The 23,499-nt window shown below is 41.3% G+C and overlaps 1 protein-coding gene across 1 annotated transcript; it reads right to left on the bottom strand.

The window, feature by feature from the left end:
* Positions 1–826: 826 nt before the first annotated feature.
* Positions 827–19,766, bottom strand: LOC115367226 (cAMP-dependent protein kinase inhibitor beta-like). Its single transcript, XM_030062889.1, has 3 exons — positions 19,544–19,766; positions 4,119–4,272; positions 827–2,788 (listed from the first exon to the last, which is right to left on the bottom strand). The coding sequence occupies exons 2-3, from the start codon at positions 4,258–4,260 to the stop codon at positions 2,706–2,708; spliced, it is 225 nt and encodes a 74-aa protein (XP_029918749.1). The 5' UTR covers positions 4,261–4,272; positions 19,544–19,766; the 3' UTR covers positions 827–2,705.
* Positions 19,767–23,499: the final 3,733 nt, after the last annotated feature.

Raw genomic sequence — 23,499 nt, 5'->3', positions numbered from 1 at the left:
CTGGGGACTATTTTCCTTGGCGGAGAGATCATTTCACTCCACACAAGTTCAAGTCATCAAAACACAACAGTGCTGCTGCTTTTAGGAAAACTAATGTGGACGACTTTATTACAGTGATGGAATACTGGTGTGAAGAAAGTTTGAAGTCTCTAAAAGTTCTTTTTCATATCATAGTGGAATGAATGGAAACCAGTGGCTGGATATACATTTTGTCGATACCATGCTAAACATAGGGTGGCATGGTGCAGTGGTTAACAATGTCGCCTCACAGCAAGAAGGTCCTGGATCTGGTCGGCCAGGGTTGCTTCTCTGTGGAGTTTGCATGATCTCCTTGTGTCTGCGCTGGTCTCCACCGGGACCTCCGGTTTCCTCCCACAGTCCAAAGACATGCAGGTGAGGTGACATGCAGATTAGCTAAATTGCCCCTGTGATGCACTGGCAACCTGTCCAGGGTGTTTCCCCTGCCTTCTGCCCAATGAGTGCTGGGATAGGCTCCAGCAACCCTTACAAGGATAAGCAGTCTGGAAAATGAATGAATGAAATGAATGCTCAACATGCAAAACCACTGGTGTGGTCCTTAAAGAACCTCTACTATACAAGCCACCCTTGCAATTATCAGCATCCAGAGAACTCGTTCTATTTTTTAAAAAATTAGATGAGGTTTGGGATTTACTAGCCCCTGAATAGACAAAATGTCATTATTAAAGTCTTTCTAAAGATGTTGCTAGAAAACAAGGAAAACCAAAATGTATGTTCCAAAATATAAATGCAGTCAAGTACCAAGACCGGTTTAGGAATGAAACCAAATATGAGCACAGTTTTATAAAGCTTGTGGATTTATTATGGCATTTTTCACCACCAGAGAGAATCATCATATGGGATTCAATCCAGCTAAGTAAAATATACGCACCACTTAAGAGATCAAGACACTACAAAACACACCTCAGACTTATCACTCCAAAAGTGTTGACCGTTTACCTTCAGATCGACTATTAACAGTTTCTTGTCAGCGTTAGTACAGCATGGCGAGAACAGAGGCTCGGCAGCAGCGGGCCCGGGCCCTCCTCGTTGCATTTGTGAAACACAACCACATAAAGACACAGCCACCGCCAACACATCTTCAAATAGAGACAATTACAGAACATATTCATCTCTTTGCAGATTAAGTGAATAAATTCAGGTAATCATACAGGCAGCATGTATGACACACATGGATAATAGTACAATATATACAGCAGCAGTGATTGGATAGTGGACACAATGTATTTCCTGTACATTTTAGCTCTCCAAGTCGCCTCCTTCTCACAGCTCTGGTTATGTGTTGATGAGTGTGAACAGACTTTCCTCCTTGCAGACGTGCAGAGAGGCAGAAGGCGAGCGTGCTGCCATTTTCAGCACTTGAAACACATCATGGTAGTGTTGCTTGATGCGAGTTCCCGCGCCCAGTCAGCAGGCATATGCTGCTGACACTAGGACGAGAGGAAACCTTGCACTGGAAAAAAAAAAAAAACCCTGCTTAAAGTTATGGCGTGAACTGAGTGCTTTTCCTCAAAAGGCTATGTTATCTGCAAAGTGGTGGCATGTTACAAAAATGGTTTTCCTTCTAGCAATTAAGATGTGTTATGATATATCCCATTAAAACTGAGGAAATATCAGTAGCCCAAAATTGTGTTTTAACAGTACTTCACAGAAAAAGAACACAGCACGCGTTTTCGGTGGTAAACTGCCACTAGGCACATTTTCAGAGGAGACGTCTGTAAAATAAAGCAGCCTTGAGCAATTAAAAACCTAAACTGGAATCATTTCTCTCAGCTTTGTAACGAAGCAGTGTGCAAGTTGCTGGCAGTGTGGCACTACTTCTTTAAAGGAATGTATCGAGATACAGATGGTTTCTATCCCCGTTTTTGGAGTCTTGCAAATGTTGCGCAGTATGGGCACCTCAAAAATGGATCAGTTCCCTGTTCATTATTATTTGGATCAAAACAGTCTGACTGTAAGGGGATAAAACGGTATATGTACACCCTATAATATATACTGTACAATAGGCCCTCCATACCCCCTCCTCCCAAATCTGATGTCATATTCCTCTTCAAAACTCATGTAAGAGCAAAGTATGTTAGACCATTAGAGAGTAAGATGAAAGGAGTCTTCTGCTTTTCTTCAAACAACTCTCTCTTGCTATATCACATGTGCCATATTGCATCCAGCTCAATCAAAAGCTTCAACCAACTACAGGCCAGTACGAAACTCCCCGCCTGCTATTTCCAATGTAAAATCTGACACATCACTATAAAACAGAAATCAGCAGGAAATGCAAGCAATTAGTACATCATACAGTTTGAGAACTGAATCTCTTCGGTTTCAAATGAATCATAGAAAAATAGTAGTGTACAGTACACTCGAATTATCCACCTATGCACACACACACACACACACACACACACACACACACACGTACACTCATTCACTCAATTAAGTTACATCTCAGTCTGGTCGGATGGTGTTGAGTGTGAAACAGTCCTAGGCTCCAAGCTCCAGGCTTTTCGGAGTCGGTCCATCTCTTTCCCTCTGTGGTTCAGCTGTTGTGCAAACAGACTGGCTCTCCACAGATCATCACGCTTTCATAGAACAAGCCTCCATCTCATTTTTCATCCTTTCCCTCAGGTTATCTATGCAGGTCTCCCGGGAAGTAAACATAGGAGTCCCTATGATCCCTCGTTCCCCTCTGAGCTCTCCGGTGGCACTTGGGGCTCCTCTGCCGTAGGTGACTGGGCCCCTCCTGGACCATCTGCACACAAAACCAGAAAAACATAATCAGAATTATGGTACACTTACTTAAAGGGGCAATAGGTACGATTTTCACAGCCTCATAGCGCACAATAGCCATTATATATCTGCAGGGGTTGATGGGGTTGGTGATCAATACCAATGACTCAACGATTACTTCACCAGGCGCTGAGATTTCTTGCTCTAAAAGTCACTTTCTGGCCTGTGCTGTGTGCTGGAACAAAAATGCCCCATTCATTGGCTGTCAACACAGTCCCATCCCCCACATTTTCTTAGTGGAAGCTGTATCTTCCAGCATGGGAGACCCTGCTGCCTAACCGCAGGATGAAAAGACATTTCCTACTTTACCTTTGGGGATTAACAAAGTGTATCAACTCAAATAACCATGCACCTAGCACAAGCCAAGCATGAGGGTTCCCTGATTAGTTTGAAAATCACAATGAAATTATCCATTTATGAATGCCTTCTCCATAACAATGTATGGTCCCTATGTATCTCGAATATAGGGGACTTGTGTAAAGCTAGGGGAAGATAAAGGGTGTCTGAATGCCTGGGATCACAGCCCAGATAGGTCATATATGTTGGCCCAGCTGTAAATCTAAAGGCCCAGACACTCCAAACTGACACCTAAGAACTTGTGGCAATTAAGGCAGACTGTTGCACTTGAACACACCGCAAAGACTTCAGCCAGTGGCCAACTAGCATGCACGTTCTGCACCTGTATGAGAGGACATAACTCTCCATACCAGCAGGTGGCGGTAGACTGTATTCATCACTCAAAAAGAGAACTTGGAGGACCCAGGAATGCAGATATACAAACCATAAACAAAGCAGCGTTTGTTTACCATTTTCACAGTCCTCTCGCTCATCACAGACGGTTTCTGAATATAGCTACTCCCAGTCATGAATATATCTGCTGGGAAGCTGCAAATGGCACTGGCGTTGTCAGGCCTACGTCTTTTGGTTGTGGAAAATGAAAGGAGGAGGCGTTTCTCTTCTTGCACACTGATTCTTTTAGCTGACTGGCCAATCAGAGTGCTCTCCCCCAATGACTGGCTCCACTCAGAATGCTCAATTGGCCGAAAAACCGCTGATAGGGGCCCAACTAACCACAAAAACTGGGGCCACAGACGCTCGCCAAGGCCAATCATTTGTCAATGGCCGACCATCGGCTTGGTGTCATAGATCGTAAATCGGCTGAAGGTCAGAAAAAGCATCTTGCCTGCATAGGTCCGAAGTAGGTATTCCACCGGAGTGAGTGCATAAGGGTAGACATCAGAAATGGACACATAGCTGAGATGCATACACAACATGCCAAAGAGCTGGTGTACCTTTGAGGGACAGCTCGGCCAGTTTCAGAGGCAGGTCTGTGGGGTTTACACCCGCTGGAGAGCCCAAGATGTCAGGCAGGGCGTTTCTTCTCCCCGAGCGACCCGAGGAGGCAAAGTCCAACACTGGCTCCACCTCCGTCATCTCAGGACTCCTCTACAGGAGGAAGAGAGAGAGAGAGAAGCATTAAACAGGTCTGCGATGTGACTCTCTCGTCTAGCCTCGAGAGCATCTCCATAAAATACTACTACACTCCCAGAAAGAGAAGAGTTCTTTGAGGGCTTTTGGTTTGGGTGGGCATGGACATTTCAGTGAATGAACATGAATTGCAGCACCTTTTTTTTAAAATTTTGTTTTGATAATAGCATATTTTGAACTCCATCGCCTCGTCCTTTGAGCAGCACGGGGACAAAAATGTGCAGCAATTTGTTGTTAAAGAGAGAAATCGGTGACTTTTACCCAGAGAGCATCTTAAATAAGCTACTTTTCATTTTTACACCAGCATTTTGACATCTACCTAAGTAGAATTTCAGCATAGCAACATACTTGACTTAGATATTTTGATGGCTCTTTTCACCCCTGTTGAGCAGTGCGCTGTGCTGTACACAAAGTAGAAGATGACAGTTTCTTTGAAATCGGCAACAAATAGTGATATATTACTTTTTTTTGAATATGGGGCCCAGTGTTAGCCATTAACTTGGACATATTTCAGCAAGTAAAATGTACTTAATCTGTTTTCGTGATTTGAGCATCAAGGTTTATCAAGGAAGCGGAGGATGTATCTGTCTGGTCTCATGGCAACCAGTAGTTGGGGAGTCAGCTCTAGGCTATACTGGTGACAGGCAGAATTACATCCTCTGTCTCTCTTTCTCTCTGTCTCTCTCTCTCTCTCACACACACACACACACACACACACACGGACACACACATACACGCACACACAGGGCGAACTGCTGTTGCTATGGCAACGATGTAGAAAAAGCACCTCTGGCAGGCAAACATATGAGTCGAATCCATTCTCTCACTATCTCACTTTGCCTCCCCATCTCTGTCTTTTGTGGTGTTGCCTCTCTTTAAATAACCATACCTTGTTGTTGAGCAAAAATCCCATTTCCCATCTCTCTTTCAACAAAGGAATGACATGAGAGTTAACACTGACATGCACGTGCAGCCATAAATCCAGGCACACACACGAACACAATCTAGACCTCAAGGAAATGGCCACAGGTTGGCCATTTGTAAGCCTGAAGCACTGAAATACAGTATATTGTCCCCTGGTTCTGGTTTTTAATGCTTTTATCAGCTGCAGCATATTTCTTCCACCAGTTTAACATTATCAGACGTTCCCCTCCAGTTGACAACTGAGCCTATGACGCTAATTTGCGCTCATATAAAGGGAGGGATGATTGATATGGGCGTTGCAGTGTAAATACAATGAAATGGCTGCTTTTGTATGGCTGACAGCGGGTGTGTTCTCTCATTCTGGCTGTCCACCTCTATCTCTAGTCATTTCCTTTCATCTTTAATTGCTTTCTCCAAAGTCTGGCCCAGCTGACCATACAAATCATCACCTGATGTTTTGGATAGCTTACCCCTGACACGGCCCTCTAAAGAGAATAAAGCAGTGGTTGTCAAAGTTGCATCTGAGGACAGGCTACTCCCAGCGATGAGCAATAGCTGAATTTCACCATAACTGAATTCACAAGTAATGATCCCATTCAAAGAACTACCTCTCCATGAAGAGTGGAGATTGTTGCAGTTCAAAAGTTAATCAGACAAACAAATGTGACATATGAAGGGCCCCTGATCTGAACCCCATCAACTGGTGGCCTATGGACTAAAGTTCCTTTATTTGGATGTCTTTGCCATGGATTCAAAATGGAATTTTTGCATATAAATAAACATTCGCTACATTCAATTTTGCACTAAATGAGTTCGCAAAATTTTCATTTTCAATTTAATTTCACTCAGCAAATTGTGGTTCAGCCCATGAGCCAAAATCTCTCCCACATGAGCAAGGACGTGGCGACAGTGCTGAGGAAAAATAAACAAAAAACTTTTAACGAGAAAAAACCTTGAGTAGAAGCCGGCTCGGGTGGGCAGCCATCTGCTTCAGTGATTAAGCCTTACATCCACCAATAAAACATGCATTTTGTATCATTGCAAGCATTGCAAAGCTGGTGCCTGCACTGAGGTTCCAGCGCAGGCACACAACTGAACTGTAGTGATGTGTTTTCCATCAACCACACGTCAGAACTGAATAATTAATATTTCAGCATGGCTAACTGCCTTGTCTGACAATTTTATGACTTTGTCAAAGATTAGTGTCTCCTGTTTTTCTCTGTATGCAAGTATTGAGCCGCATTCCCCTGAGTGACCCCAAAGTGTGTTTTTTAAGTAGCGTGTAATTTACTGCCACAAGAGGGAGACAAATCATACAGAACTGGAAAGTTCTGTACAGCAGATTTAAACGTGCTACATGTAGCATTTTAAACAGCAACACATCACTGCAATGAACTGAGATGCCTTGATATAATAAACAAATGAGACCAAAGTTGCAGCAACTGGCATCCTTCATCTCTGGCCAGCAGTTTTGTCAGTGATAGTGTTGTTCAAAATTACGATAAAAATTACGAGAGAAAGAAATGACCTGAAAATTTCAAGAGGGAGAGAGAGCAAGATGGAGAGAGAGAGAGAATTATTAGAAAATTATCAAAAAACTAGGGAAATGTCTATATGACTATACTTACAATTTTTATAATTATTTATATAAACTTATGTTAGGGAAAAATTCTTTTTTTCTTTTAATTTTCCAGTCATTTTCTTTTCTCATTTTTTTTCTTTCTTTAATTTTCAGGATTTTTTCTTAGTTGTTTACTTTCATGTCATTTCTTTTTTTCCCCCTAATTTTTGGGGAAATTCTTGCTAAGTTGTTCATTGCCTTTCCCCCTTGTTTTTGACAGAGATCAAGCCAGTTTGCTCAGATTTCAAAGGGAAGTGTCTGATACACTGCAAAAACTCAAAATCTTACCAAGAATATTTGTCTTATTTCAAGTCAAAAATGTCTTATTACTAGTCAAAATATCTCATTACACTTAAAATAAGACATGATCACCTCAGAAGTAACTTGATTTTAGACAATTGTCTCTTGTTTCAAGTGAAAATTTGCTTGAAACAAGTGAAAATTTGCTTGTTTCATTGGCAAAATTTGTTTCTTGTTTCTAGCTAATTTTCACTTATTTCAAGTGAATTTTTACTTTTTCCACTGGCAAATTTTGCCAATGAAACAAGCAAATTTTCACTTGTTTCAAGTGAATTTTCACTTGAAATAAGTGAAAATTGTCTAAAAACAATTTACTTCTGAGGCGATCATGTCTTATTTTAAGTGTAATGAGATATTTTGACTGGAAATAAGACATTTTTGACTTGAAATAAGACAAATAATCTTGGTAAGATTTTGCGTTTTTGCAGTGTAGAAAGACAGTCTGCTGGTGTAATGATACGCTGAACATGGCCTTTCAGTGGGATTGTATGGTAGGCATCCAGGGGAGGGCAGAAAATTGTTTTATGTCTCTCCCTCCCTCCCCCCCTCTCTCTCTCTCTCAGCCCCAACATGTCAAAGCTCCTCTTTATCCTGGCTGAGAGGACAGAGCAGACAGGCCACAATTAGATTGAAAACGTCCTCCACTGCTGTTGCACGCGACAGGCGGTGAGACAACAGGAGTGCAATCAGGGCCAGGCAGAGCCATCAGGCAGCTAGAGGACACAGCCTTGGCGCAGCGCGTCTGTCCCCGCTCCCTCAGTGGATCTGACAGCCTCGTCACGCTGGGCAATTGATTATCAATGAGGGGCCAGGATTTCTGTTGATCTACATTTCATTAGAGCTGGAGCTAGACCAATACTGGTTTGCCTTTTAGTAGAAAACAGGTAGCAGGCAGCACCACTGTGACCCACTGCGTTTATTTATTCAGTTACTTGGTGATCAACTTTTTACGGTGCAGATATCAGTGACTTAAATACCCCACAGTGATCTCTGAATAATCAGACATGGACATGTTGAATAATTACATAACTTCAAAGTTAACTTAGAGAGCAGTGAGTCACCACAACAGAAATATAAACATGAGGGGGGAAAAAGAAAGCAAAAGATCAGAAAAAGCAACAGCATGAATCTAATCTAAGAATAATGTATTTAATGAGTGTGTGTATGCATATGTATATACATGTGTGTGTGTGTATGGGTGTGCATATAATATTTTCTTTTCCCTACCTGTGTTATTGTTTGCAATGTAATACAAATACAGTTATATAGCAGTGATATCATTCACAGGTATATTTATTTATTTATTATTGTCAAGGTTATCAAGTATAATTATTTATGTATTTATTTTATTTATTTGTATTCATTCTTTTAATTCCTATTATTTATTATTGACTCTCAAGCTTAAGCCAGCAAGTAACATTTCTAAGGTTTGGTGTGATGTAATCCTGCAGTAGAAAGTGCCATCTGTGCAATGTGAAAGATACAATCATCTCCTCTGCAACTGTAAGACCAGCTGAGAAAATGTGCCTGTTTTTAATGGTAAAGTCAAAGTTCCAGGTATCATTAAGTAAAAGTAAGGGCTGCGAAAACACACTGGGTCTCCCCATAAGGTGCGAGATTATATTTAAAATGTTTTCCCAGAATTCGCTGACCTCCGGGCAGCACCGGACCCATATGGATGTTATTTATTTTTTTTTATTTCTTTATTTCAGAAGTCTGGCCAGTGAAATCATCCCGGTGTGGTGTGGGAGGATTTTACTCAACAGTCTGTAAAGCCCGCAGTGAAACCTGCTTCACTCTCTGCCTTAAAGAGCTGCAAACCCACCTATAAGAGTTTTATTAGTCTGGCTTTCAATGGAGGGTTACCGAGGCTTGACAAGTACACAGCTAACTGAATTTCTATTTTTTGGAGCTTTTTGACGCAGGCACAAAACATCAGATTTCAGACACTCAGATCCAAAAATATCAGTATGACTATCAGTATTGGCCTGTATCAGTCTAATCCTAATTAGAACATCTGGTCGGTACCTTTCATTAAGCTGAATAATTAAAGTGACACTTCCCGTGGATTAAAAATTGGACAGCCAGTGACATATCATCTGAAACAGGTTTTAGTTTAGCAGATAATCCAACTACAGCTTAGATAGGATTATCTTGTCAACCGTTCGACCTAGATACCGTGATTTCCACGCCATCTCTGTCTGACATCGGAAAAAGCTGCAGGTATACAGCACGTTACACAAAGCGGTGCGGTTACGAATGCCTTTCGATGGAAGGTCAAGTGTTGTTTGCCGAGATGCCGAGTGAAAAGAGTGGACGGAGAGACGAGTGTATTCCACCTCTCCTCTTTGATAACGCCGAGCCGGTGATAGCGCTGCAATTAAACGGGAGCTAATTAATGCCGCAATTTGCTACCTGAGCTATTTCCAAACACACTGACCTCTACAATTTAGCAGCCAATTATATGTATTTGAAAACCCTCTATGTGATAGGGCCAGTGTGTAATATAATCACGCAGCTAAAATTATTCCCTCATGATATCGTGTCAGTCTGTGCAAAAAAAAAAAAAGGGGGGCTCTCTCATCTATCTGCTCTTGTACCTGTTTAACAGCGGCTCTGAAGCCTGTAGTATATGACAGAACTTTTCACTGAGGCCCTCACATTCACTGCCCAGCAACAACATCATTCACTAATATCTCTGATGGCTCCGAGCTTCCAATTCTGCACAGCACTCGACGCACTGGTGAGGCCGGCTCTATTCATAAGAAGCCGCGCCGGCTCATGAGAGAGCCCCCGCCTCACTGTAAATGGAAACGCAAGTCCAAGGACCCCGTGTCTCTTTCCTCTCAACACACATTTCACTACTGGGAAATGGATGTTTTCAGCACCATGGACAGGGGGAGCGAGCGCTGCGGAGAAATGGAGAGGTGCTGAGAGGTTTCAGCATCCAGGCAACAAACAAACCCCGACGCACTCCCTCGCCTTCCTCTCTCACAGGGAGAAAATGTCAAACCAAGCTTCCATTCAAAAAAGTAATACAAAGTCTGGTATTTCAGAGTTCATAGTCTGGGTTTTAATACCCCATAATGGTTTAAATGTTGTCCACCCTCACAAGAGTAAAATTCTGTGGAAATTAGTTGTTTTTTTTTTGGCATGATAGATATACAATATTGGCATCAAATATTGGTAGCTTCAGTACAAAAATACTGTTTTTTGCTGCTGAATTTTGGACTCCTCTCTGTGCAAGATACAATGACACATATTGGTGGCGCGAGTTAGCCAGCCGGTCCTGTGCATACAGCACAGACACACACTGCCCGAGGCTGAACTCCATTCTCTTTCTCATCAATCTAACACTGGGAGAGAGGCACTCAGTCTACGGACTCCAGCGTCATTGGAATGAGTGAACTAGGCTACATGTATAACAGGCCTGAGCCCGCCTCAGCCTCACAAACTGGGAGACAAAATATCCTGATACTTCCTCTTGTGATCCACAATCGATACACCTGTACAAAAATATCGATATTTGAGTTTTCAACTTCATTTCCACAGATGCACATGTGAGTTCCTATGAGGTGGCTTTTGTTCCCTGCCTTTAGGTATTTAAACTGGAACTGCTCTGTTGTGCTCATGTTGCTGTGCAGATTAAAAACACCAAAAAATATGACTGAGTCCAGCTTATTGGAAAATTATTTTGCCTGTTCCAAATGTGTTTTTTCTTCTTCGGTTACAGATATCGTGACATATCACAACTGATTATCTTACTATATATCGCATATCACAGAATAGCCTGTATCAATTACATACACAAAACTGTCATATAGAGCTACAAACCCTACCCTTTCGCTCTAGAACATGATGCACAAGACTATAGCTATAAAAACAGCAGCATGTTGTGGTTGAATATTTCACTCAATATCAGTGTGATGGAGCTGCAACCAGCTGAGACACAGTATGGATGTGATGCTCCATGGAAAAATACTCCTGAAGCTACTTAAGTTGAAATTTAAGGGGAAAGCAGGGTTCAAGGGGCTAAGATGACCGATGACCGGCCAGTTTTCCAAAAACCTCCAAGCCTTTGTGAATTCCCTTGCGCTGGCAAGTATTAAACTGTTGTTCCATTTTCTGGTAATTTATTATATCAGCAGGTTTCATTACATATCCATCCCATTTAGAGAGACATTTAATTACATATTGATAAGGTGCCACTGTGGAGGTATTTTCAGCTGCACGGCATTAGTTCAGCTGAGGTAATTTGAATCTTTTCCAAGTCCAACCCCGCTCTCATTACTCTTCCTCTCTCCTTCTGAGCCAAAAAAAAAAATATATTAGTTAGCAATAATAATTAGCCTGTGGGAATGATAATTGGGCGTTTGCAGAAATCCAAACCAGTTTCCCTCAAGAAACAAAAGATGCTGACTTTCACTTTGACAAGGACTGCGATTCTAACAAACCGCTCTCTCTCTCTCTCTTTGCTTTCTCTGGAATGTACAGTAGGCAATGCACTTAGAAAAAAACACCAAACATCAGCACCAACGCTCTGCGATCAGCTAGAGCATGTCATCCTTATAGCGTTGAGGGTTTGACTTTATCATCCCTAAACGCAGAGTGTTAGTCGGTGAGGCCGAGGGGGGGAGGATTAGGTCAGAAAACAGCGGAGGAAATGATGTTTACAGAGCCGACGAAGACGTGTGAAGTTTTAGATGAATAAATAATGCCTGGGATTACTCCCTCGCTATTTTTAGTTCCTCATTCCCTGTGATTATTTCCTGCCCCTCTGCCATTTTTCCCCCTATTATCCTACAGCTTAACATGCACTAGCTGCCATGGAAACTGCACCATTGTTATAGGCAGTTATACAGTGGAGGAGGGGAGGCAGAGCACAGACGGACTATCTTTATATTCTGTACGTTGGTCTTTCTGCTCGTGGAACTGTCTGAATCTTTTTAGTCTGTCAAAATAAGATGAAATTCAGGCAGCAGTGGCAGCAAATAGCATCAGGATACAACCAAGAGAAAGAAAATAATGAGAATATACAGAATTACAGCGTTAGGAATGTAGAAATGGAATGATAAAAACATGTGGAAATATGTGAGATATTAGGATGAAATAAGCACAAACCTAAGAGGAAATACAAAAGCACAAGATTTGCTCAGTGGTTGGACGTGAACAGGTCTACAGAAGCTCAAAGGCACACGCGGAAAATCAAAAGTCAAACTACGAGTGGATATCGGCGCTGCGTTTCCACAAAGCTGCTTTTTAATCTGCTCCTTTCCGAGCAACAGCAGAGCGAGAGGCAGAGACAAAGAGGTTACGCTGATCTAATGAGACAGCGCGATCACACCCTCCCTTTAGATCTTGCAAACATCCCGGCAGATCTCCCTGGCTGCGCGCTGAGCCCGGGCCCCTTTCTTCCACCGCGGACGCCTGCTTTCATGTTTGAGAAGCCCCGCAGCCTCACAGCCTTCAGCATACACTTTCACTTGGCAGATCATTTGCTTAAAGGTGCAATATGTAGTTTTCAGAGATAGATTTTATCCCAGAAGTAAAAAAAAAAAAATCCTATAGTTTATACAATATATTACATCGTTCATAGAAACAAACAAATAAAACTATCCTCAGGGTAAAAATGGGTGAAAAGTTCCTACGACTCAAAAAAGCATCTTCTATACGTGTGTTTGGTTAAGAGTGCTTTTTGATGTTTGTCTTTTGATTTGTCAGATTAAAGTTTAAAAAATGCATATATAATAGCTGGCCAATGTAAACAAGTATTTGTCAAAACTACACAGTGCTCCTCAATGGAAGGGAGGCATTTCAGAAAGAAATTGGGGGTGGCTTCAAAATTTCCACATTTTTCTTTTTGAAACAACTTTCACTGTATGTGAGGGTTAGACCAACATATGAGGCTGGATTTTGACTTGTAATAAATACCAGACAGTCAACGAAACAATCTGATGGTGTGAATATTGTTTTAGTATTATGTCGGATGCCCGTTAGACATGCAGTGAAACCAGTGTGACGCTTTGGTGTCACACGATGGTCTAAATGCTGTTTCAGAGGCTTTTGACAATGAAGGACAATGAATTTCTTGAACAAACAGCAACAACAACAACAACAACAACAAAAACAGAAAAACACTCAGCTATCAGCAAAACTCTCATATCAGCATCAGATCATCAGTAAACCCTCGTATCCTCAACAGTAAAAGGAGGCCATGTTTATGGAAAGCATGATTCCATTGTAAGTTTGCTGATAAACAGGTCCAAAGAGCGTCGCTAACAGTAAAAGCAAGCTCGCTCCCGTAATTAACTGTGTTCCAAAGTCCAAAAACAGAAGCAAATCATTATGCAGAATGAGGCAAACAGAGATGCGAGCCTATAGAGACAAAGTACCCTCTGCGCTTGCCAAATATGAGACAGATTGCATGGCATTTTCGAGGGTCAATCACAACAATGGATGCACAGCTATTTAGAGCAATTAGCGTATTTGACGGAGAGTTGTAAAGAATGGCTGGCAGGCATCCCTGGCATAGGCCTCGGGGAGGATCCGTAGCAAACAAAACAACATGGCCACAACAGAAAAACACAGGCTGTGGTCTGCAAGCACGACTTTTATAGCGCCTCCTCTTTCAAAGGACCAAACCTTTTTTATTAGCCAGATCTGGGCAGTGATCCCATTCATTTTTACTGCGCGATATAGACTTATAGCATGAGCTTGGGGTTACTGGGCACAAATGACAGCAGTATGTTCTAGTTCCCCCCATCAAAGAGGTCCGACATGTGAGGCACAAAAACATGCTGCCCTCTGTCCTATATTAGCGTGCTGCTGGCCGCTCATGATACCAGTGCTGCTATTGATGTATCCCAAATCAGTCTAATTGGCCTAAGTGATGAAGCACATAGACTGGAGGCCTTTGACTGTCTGATACAAGGCTGGTGTGCTTATAGATTAAACTGATGAGGCCATGCATTGACACATTGGGACTGCAAGTTCAAAATGAAGGAGTGAAATGAGACTTTTGATTGTTTGCATACCAGTATTTGTTGTAGAACTGATCCAATACCAAAGAATTTATTCAGATCAGAATCCAAGAAAGTATGCCTGGATAGGATAATATCCTGGGTTTAAATGGACTTTTAGTGTCCCATTATGATGTAAATATTGTTTTCCACCTATTAATGAATGCAACAAATCTGGAGGAAGTGCTGCATGCTTGGAATTTCTTTGACATGGAAACTGTGAAATGTAAAAAATGCTAGGAATCGGCCACTGGCGGTTTCAGTCCACAAATAGTGCCGGGCTTCAAAAAAATAAAAATAAAATGCTATCAGTCAGACCTGACTAGCTACAGTGAGGACAAGAGCATAAATCTACTGTACGTCTCACACATGTCCGATACATGTGTGAGACCGCAAGGACAGCGCTCGCTGCTGCCGCATTCGCACGTCATCGCCCACAGCCTCTTGTTTTTAAAGTGGATCCAAGGCTGACCTCCTCCCTTTGCAATCTCTCAGAGAGACTGTCGTGTAAACTGTTATGCAGCTTGGGTGGCTATGGGTGCACGTGCTGCTCTCGCACGCTGGCTAGCACCCATGGGCCTCTGGCACTATAGCAACCCTGGAAAGTGTGTGCGTGCGCGTGTGTGTGTGTGTGTGTGTCAAGGGGGGAGGCAGTGGCCGGGACCCAAAAAAAGACAGTTCATCTTCCTGCACTGTAGAACCAGCACTCACTGCCACCCTGCATTACCGCAAACATCAACTGCTTTGTTGTGTTCTTGTTTGTGATTAAAGCTGCACTGGGAACTATTTCCACATAAAAAAAAAAAAAAATACAGCCTGAATCATAAAGCAGGGCAGCAGCAAAGAGGCAAGTCACATCTCCATGAACTGAGATGGTGTCAGGTTGCCATAGTGCCAAAATAAAATTCTGGTGTTGGGTCATGCACACTTATCAGCCACAAAAAGTGCCAAACTGTAACTGAGGTGCGAAATCCAAACTGCCTCTTAAACAGAGAAAACAGAGTTCTCCATCTCACCTATATTCATTTTCATTCCTCTCTTTAACTCAACATGAGCATGCTGTGTGCACATTACTGACATCACCATGCACACTACATGATTTCTGGACACTACAATTAACAGAACTTTCCATTGCAACAGTTACTTCTCATTGCAATCTGAAGCCACCAACATGCCAACTAAACACAAAACCCAAATATGCATAAAGCCACACACCTCACATTAAAAGGCATGGGCCTAAAATTTAAGATTTATTTAAGATGATACTGATTCTTCAACTTGTTTTGTGCCTTTATTTAATATCTTTAAATTAGAAAATTTAAGGAAAAAGAAGTTCAAAGATGAAACAATATTAGAAATCTTAAAAAACAGAGAATACCCTCTTTCATAATGGAAGACATGGACAAAATCCAGTATGAAAAAAAAAAGACAGATATCGGCCTGCAATATCAGTGAACCTGTAAATCGGTCTAACCCGATTAAATCCGCCATCTGCTATTGGCTGGTCTTCGTTGCCAATAAATTTCACGTGCGTGGCATTGAAGACAGATGGCAAATTCAGCAAAATTCAGCAGCATGTATTTGACCGATAGATGTCAGGGGATTCGGGTTTGACGTCGAGTAACTCAAGCAACAGCTTAAGGCTTAAGGGAAGTTAGATTTAAGACTCTTTTTTAATGCAAGTCAAAATAAAATTTGAGACTGATTTTACAATAACCAAAACTGAAGGGAAAAAAAAAAAAAAAAAACACATCAGTTACTCGGGCGGTTTTGTGTTGATCACTCTGCATGTGGGATTCCACCGCCTGTATTCCCATTGTGTCCGGTTTGAAAACCTTCTTGCACAAAGTACACCTTGCCTCGTGTACATCACCTGGTGCCGCTTTCAGCCATCACATGAAGTCTTGCTTGAATAGCCAAATTTATTGAAGCCCAGGAGTTTCAGACAGTTCCCTCTCATTGCCTTTTGGAGCCACCAATGTGCACCTTTGAGGAGGCAACTTGAGTGAAATCGATGATTAAATGATGCGACCCACTGAAATGCAATTCAAATAACTGTCCCACTGCCCTCTTAACAACTCTCCATTTGGCAGTCAACAAAAAGGAGCACTTTACACGGTTAATGTTTGACAAACCTTTATATGTAGTATCGGAGCTACATATCGTTCATTCCATGAGGTAATTATGAGGGACGAGCTGATTCTATTATGAATCTGATACATTGAAAAGGTCATCGATCCATGGACTGAAAGGTTGTCAAGGAATTACAAAAAAAAAAAAAAAAAAAGCTTTTATCTCCATAGACGAGCTATACCATCTCACCTACGGTTCCTCTCACCTTCTAATCAGTATGAAGAGGCTTTCAATGGGAGAGGTGACACTGAAAAATCTCCAATAGCGCCAGGTCAGAGTCACGGCGGGTGATCCGAGTGTGCTGCAATCTTCGGCCTATTGAAAACCATGTCTGTCTGATATTTTTTTCCCAAGCAGGGAAAGCCTTGACTGACATGTTTTCATAGCAGAAAGATGAAAGTAGCCACACCAAATCAAATGGCAACCGACCATAGGTCACGCTAAAGGGCAATGGGCTTTACAGAAGCACCGACTTAGGCAAACTCTCATAGGTCACTGGTCAATACAGAGGAATAATGAATGACTAGCATTTAGCCTCACAAATGGTTATTTCCATCCTCAAAGTGGCAAGGTGCAAATCAATGAGAATTAAATGATGGAGGGGTAAATATGATAAGTGACAGTTGACAGCTTTAATTTATCTTGTTGCTGAGAACCGCATCTCATATTTGAGCTGCTGGAAACACAGAATACTTCCAATTTTTGTCATTTTTCGTGAGCTCCATTGACTACGACTGGAATGAGAGCCACATAAAACCAACCATGATGTGATTATATCAAATATGGACAGCAAGTCGGACTGATAAATTACACTGAATAAAACGTATTGTGCTTGATTCAACATGGTCCGCATCAAAAGTTAGTGCATGTCTTTAGCTACTGGAACATTGCTACGGGATATCAACTGTTAGCAGCTTTAGTTCAAAAATATCAAAAGAGGCTTTCAATAACCCACCAAAACTTACCTCAAAATCCACAACCATTTCCTTCCTTCTCTTGGCTCTTTAATGGACAAAGCTGTTTTACATGGAAGGTCAGGATAAGCTTATCGTGAGCGCACGCTACTTAAGATCCAGCTGATCTCACTGGTAAAACATTAACCTGATTGCTGATTATGAAAGCAGCCTTTGCTCCTTGGGCTCTCCAAGATAAAGATTAGCCTGACCACTGCCGTACAGAGGGTCAGCGATAAAGGACTGAGCAACAAAGGCCGGCACCTCTGGGACTCAAGAGGCAGAACGGGCGGGGATGCCATGGCATCATCTGTCTTAACACGGAGTGACATGAGGCATGATTTCCAAGAAAAGCGCTGGATGTAGAAGGAGGACGGATGATAGGAAGTCAGATGATTCATCTGACAGTGATGGCACAGAGCAGGCTGGCCGCCATGACCCGCGGGTCAAAGCACCTCCACCTCCCATGGGAAAATATTAAATGACGAATAGCGTTAATTAACAATACAATGTGCCAACCGCTGAAAATAAAGCACATGTCAAAGTGCTTATTGAGTAGTTTTATGCTTATAGTCATGTGTTGGACAGGTATTGTTGCAGTTTTAACTCAAATACCTTGTTACCCTGAGTTCAGGGAAAGTACAGGCCTCAGTAAATGTAAATGAATGGTCATTTTTCTACCAGCTGACGGATCTAAGTCAATTTAACCTATAGCCAGTTCATGAAAGCAGGAAATAACATATTTTCTTGTTTGTTTGGAGGGAAGCATGAGCAGTGATATCTAATAAAAACTTCATTGTCATTTTCATGAACTGGAATTGTATAATAACGGGAAAAGACTTAAAACTAGATTGGAGAGCAATGCTGCCTCACTGACCCCAGGCTTCACTTTTCCCTGCTTGACATTTTGGACCAAGTGTGAGAATTGACCAGACAGATTATAGAAACACCAGGAATGAAGCACAAATCACAGTTTGTACATCCACAAGGACAGATGCCATACTAGCATCTGACCCTCTGCCCCTCTTAGTCTGGGAACATTTCTGATCTGGCAACGCTTGTGTTCTCTGTCCACCCAACCACAGAGACTAAAGGTTGTTCAGGGGGCTTTCTGTGCACATCTATAAAAGAGCTGGCTATGTGTACCCACCTTTTAATAGGTTTCTTAGTGAGTGTTAGACATATATGTGGTTTTGCTGATATGGTCCTTTTATTAAATGTCAGATCTTGTCCACCTCTGAGACAATGGAGGCTCCTGTCTGACCTCAGCTACAGGAAACCGTCAAGAAAACCTCAACGCTTCATTTTCTCTGCACGCTTTATTTATTCATTTAATTCTTAAATTATGCATGTAAATAAATTCTGCAGTTAAAGACAGTAGTGAGTCTGACACCAACCTTCACTAACCTTTGATGGAGAGCTTTGTCCCACTGTGGTCTATATAGCTTCAGAAACAAGAGCCCAGTTTGAGGGCAATGCTGAGTGCTTCCACTTTGGCAGCAACATGCTCAAACCAACAAATACTGAATTCTGACACAAAGTATCAACGATTGATGATTTCAGTCTGAAAATATTGGTATCAGCCTTCAAAAACTACAATGTGGCCATCTTTTTAGGACTAGCATGACTGTGACTATTAAAAATCACTCCTCCTGATAATAGGTAGCATCAATCTGATGTAAGCTGTACACTGTTCTGTGGATAAAGCAGGTTTTTGTCAGTGGTCATGGTTGTCTGCCATGTGCTGACCACTGACTGAAGGTCACTAGCTTTTAATAAAGCCACTGTAGCTCATGCCTGTGAGTCTTCAGCAGCCACAACATAACATTCATCCTAGTTGCATGTAGGGAGAGCAGGGCTCATTGCTGGAGGCCTGCAGCAATTAAATTGAAACGGCTGAGAGGGTTCATACAATACTGCTGATTCAGGTCAGCCTGTTTGGAGGTGACAGGTGCTGGAGGTGACTGGACTGACGCCTGTGCCTAACAAAGCCACGCAGAGACCAGATATGAATGGATGAAGTTGATGAATTGATCACATGAGGGATCTGTTCTTGCGCTTGTGCTCATGTTGCTGTTTTGATTCTTCTTTTTGTCAATCTCAGTGCAGAGGACAGCTCCACCATGCCATACGCGCCCATAAATGATGCTCTGTTATTCCAGGCAATGCTTTGTGCACCTTTATAGAAACCTTGCTGGTATGTTATGAGCATCGTTTGATAGCCTACCTGTGGAGTATTAGAGCGTAGTTATGTGCGCAACGACGGAGCGGACACTCACCAACTGGTTCAGTGCGCTTGCCAAGGAAAAACCAAGGAGTCCAAAGTTGCAGCTACCCGCCGGCCACCATCTTCTGCAGGGAGCTGAAAAGGAAGCCGCGCAGTATGAGAGAGTCCGTCTGATCCGACACGTTCAGCTGGCTCATTCCAGCTGCCGCTGACGGCTCCGACGCATGGTGGTTTCACTGTAGATCCCGACGCCGCACCAGCGCTCCCCGCTCACTTCACTGTGCGCTCCTCACACTCAGCGCAACTGGCAGGAGCGTCAAGACACCGCGCGTCAGCCACGACCAAACAGGAAACGGAGTCTTTTGACCTTCAAAATGAAGTCGCGAAATCTGTCTGTATTGAAGTTGATTAAAAAACAAAGAAATGTGTGAGTGAAAAAACAAAGAAATATGTGTGTGTGTGTGTGTGTGTGTGTGTGTGTGTGTGTGTGTGTGTGTGTGTGTGTGTGTGTGTGTGTGTGTATGTGTGTGTGTGTGTGTGTGTGTGTGTGAATTAAATAAACAACATTATGAGTGGTAGTAATATTAATGACCAACAACAACAATAACAATAATAATGTAATTTAGTGGTACTTGTGGCAGCAGTAGTGGTTTAATTATTGGAATTATTATTGTTTTTGCTCTTATAATAATACTGATTATAGTAAAATAATGTCATTGAACAATTTAATACATATATAAGAATAATTATTATTTGAACTACAATTAGTATGAAGGTAAAGAAAAAAAAAAGCAGTCAGAATGAAATCAACAAAAATAAAGCACAAAATCAGAGATGATGCAAGTTTTGTTGTCTGTACACCACAAGGCTTTATTGTTGTTGTTAAGTTAAAATGATAACAACAACAACAACAACAACATCAATAATGATAATAATAATCATCAGCCATCCTCATTATTATTATGCTTAGTAGTAGTAGTAGTATTGTTGTTGTTGTTATCATTATTAGTCATCATAATTATGAACATTACTATTAGTAGTTGTTAGTAGTAGTATACTAGCAGTAACAGTATCTGTAGCCTAGTGTCAGTGGTTTACTGTATTAGTGCTGTACCAGCCATTTCTTAGTGCCATGTTTGGAGTTATTATTTTGAAAGCAAAATAAAGCACTTCCTGTATGAGTTTGGTAACTGTGGCCGCCTTGCCGCTGCTGCTGGCAGGTTCGTACCATTGTCTTGTAAATTAGGGGTGCACTCCGTCCACACAGCCAGAGCACTCAGAGATGACATCTCCCTCTACTGTTTTATTATCGTCTGTCTTCGCTGAATTAGTAAGACCTAAGTCACGCAGATGCATTATTATATTTTATAGGATTAAGACACTCTAAGACAGTCGCACCTCGAACATCGATCAGAAGTCAATTGTGAGCGTGCAAATCAACAGGCTGTTTCGCTCTGCATACATATGACTTTTCATAATCATTCAAATCAAGCGAACCACTGCTCCTGCCACTACTACAGCACTGAGGCTGGCTGTAACACGCGTGTGAAGAGGCTGAGGCACACTCTGAGAAAACAAAGCACACACTGGGACCTTTAGGGCTATACCTGGGCCAGCACTCTCTGAGGTGCAGCTTTTGTACCCTTTACATTGGTGTCTTATTTGTCCCCTTGTGGTTTGTAGGCCTACCTTACAGACACCAGTCTTGTTCCCATATACAATAATTATATATTTTCATGCCCACAAATCTACAAAACTGATTTCATTTCAAGGCAACTCAACCATAGCCTACAGCTTCAAATCTGCCTGCAATTGATATTTTGCCAAATTTATTTAGGAATTCATTCATTCATTTATTTACTTATTCATACTTAAACGATGTCTTCTCATAGTGTACCTTCACACTTAGAGGAAGTGGTGCATGTATGTTCCTTTTACTGCCTGGGAACATGTATTTTTTAGATGTAAACTAGCTGTATTTCTGACAGTTCTGTATAATTAAGGTTTCTCCTGCAGCAGACACAATACAAATGCCTATAGGAATATTACAGGAGCATTATAGGAATAGTATGCTGACACCATAGGAGAAATTCCATAAAGTATGATCCACTCACTCTAACCCTGTACACCATGGACACACTACAAGTCTCTGTAGGAGTATTATAGGAATATTAGGAATATCATAAATTAATAGATTTTCCTCAATGGGTGAACATCTGGTGCATAACACAGGATTGTAGGCTAACTGAAACCTAAAGAACTAAGTTATTCATTGATGATATGAGTGGGATTTATAAACCTGGATTTCTCAGATAGGTTACTACGCTTCATGTCGGAGGAAAACGGGGGTGTGGAGCAGCAGAGGCTGTATCTTTGGACTTATTAATATTCAAAGGTGAATGGCTTGAGAGTGAGTGTGAAGGGCAGACAGTGGCAGATGGAGGTGCCTGCCCCCTGTTGCTTCAAACTCCATGTCTGACCTTGCCTTGTCACACCTATTTCCCCACTGTGTACCAGTCCATAGACTCTCTCTGTGGTATACAAAATAGTGAGTTTACACGACTTTATTATACTTAATGTTGTTTTGATCTCTTATATTCCAGTGATTTTCTTTCAGTGACTTTTTTTTAATGTTGTCTGTCCTCAATAGTGCCTGTACAGTGACTCTATCAGTAATTATCATGCTTTCAATCTCAATAATAGTTCTATAACTGACAACATATCCTTTATTTAAAGTTCAGGTGTAATATTTGTATAATAGGTTATTTTTGTTGTGATGTCAGTATCGCTCCAAATTTATAATAATAGTCAGCAAATACTATCTAACATGCACTTGAAACTGATAATCACATGAAATTATGCATAATTAATGGAATGATCCTATTATACTATTCCTTTACTATTCATATGGGGGCTCAGTTTGTCAACAGTATTCAATATTTACCATATAGTACTTCATGAAAGTTTTTTTTTTTTTTTTTTTTTTTTTTTAAATGAACTAAATGATATGGGTTCATTTTTTTAATTAACTGTGTATTTCTGATGATGTGTGGTTCTGTTCTTGTGGTAATCTAATCTCTGTCTTATTATTTCTTTCTTTTTTCACAAGTATCCATTCAAAGTGAAGTCATGCAGTGTCTCTGTCCTCATTTCAAGGTAAGCAGCTTGTATGAATCACCAAGCATGGACATTTATTACTAATGCAAACCTTATAACTGGCAACAACATATCAATAATACCTCCTGTAGAGGGCTATAATCCTTCTGACACACAATACTGCACAGAATCCTGTCTAAATAATAAATTTAGACGTGATGCAAATATCATAGCAAAACTACATTTCACGATATTAGGCTATATGGGATTCTCCAATATAACATATACTATCTTTTTGTATTATAAGTTCTCTAAGCTCATTATTGATTATAACACCAATGCAAACCTATGATAATTTTATAGAAATATCAAAATAAAGTTGCCAATTCTGCGTTTTCATTAGGCTGTGATGAAGACCCTTACCACGCTTGAACAAAAGCAGTAATACATGTACGCTGTGATTTTGTTTTGCGCATTAATACCAGATTGGTCAAAACTTTAGAGTGACACCTCTCTTAGCCAATTATATTGAGTGGTTTGGACAACAGCGGCCAAAAGGAGGTTCCCGATTTCTGTCAGGAACAACCTGTTTGAGGTGGAAACGTAGAGGCGTCAAGTTAGCTAGAATATGCAGGGACACCGGAACATCCGTGGTGTTGCATTAAAAATAAAAGTAAAACATAACAGGATGAAATATCTGTTCGTATGGACTGGAGTTTGCACAACATGAATCATAATCATTCGGTGGAATAATTGAACTATATATGGACTATAACCGTGACAGAAGCATAGAGAGAAAAAAAAACGGAAAAAAGAGGATTTGAAAAACAGCCACATTTTCAGTGCAATAACTGTGACCGGAAATTGAAATATTTATTATTTTTCACTTGACTATTTTTTCCTCAAGAAAGT

This window comes from Myripristis murdjan, chromosome 11 (genome assembly GCF_902150065.1).
Source record: "Myripristis murdjan chromosome 11, fMyrMur1.1, whole genome shotgun sequence".
Lineage (NCBI taxonomy): Eukaryota > Metazoa > Chordata > Actinopteri > Holocentriformes > Holocentridae > Myripristis > Myripristis murdjan.
This window is presented reverse-complemented; position numbering and strand designations above follow the sequence as displayed.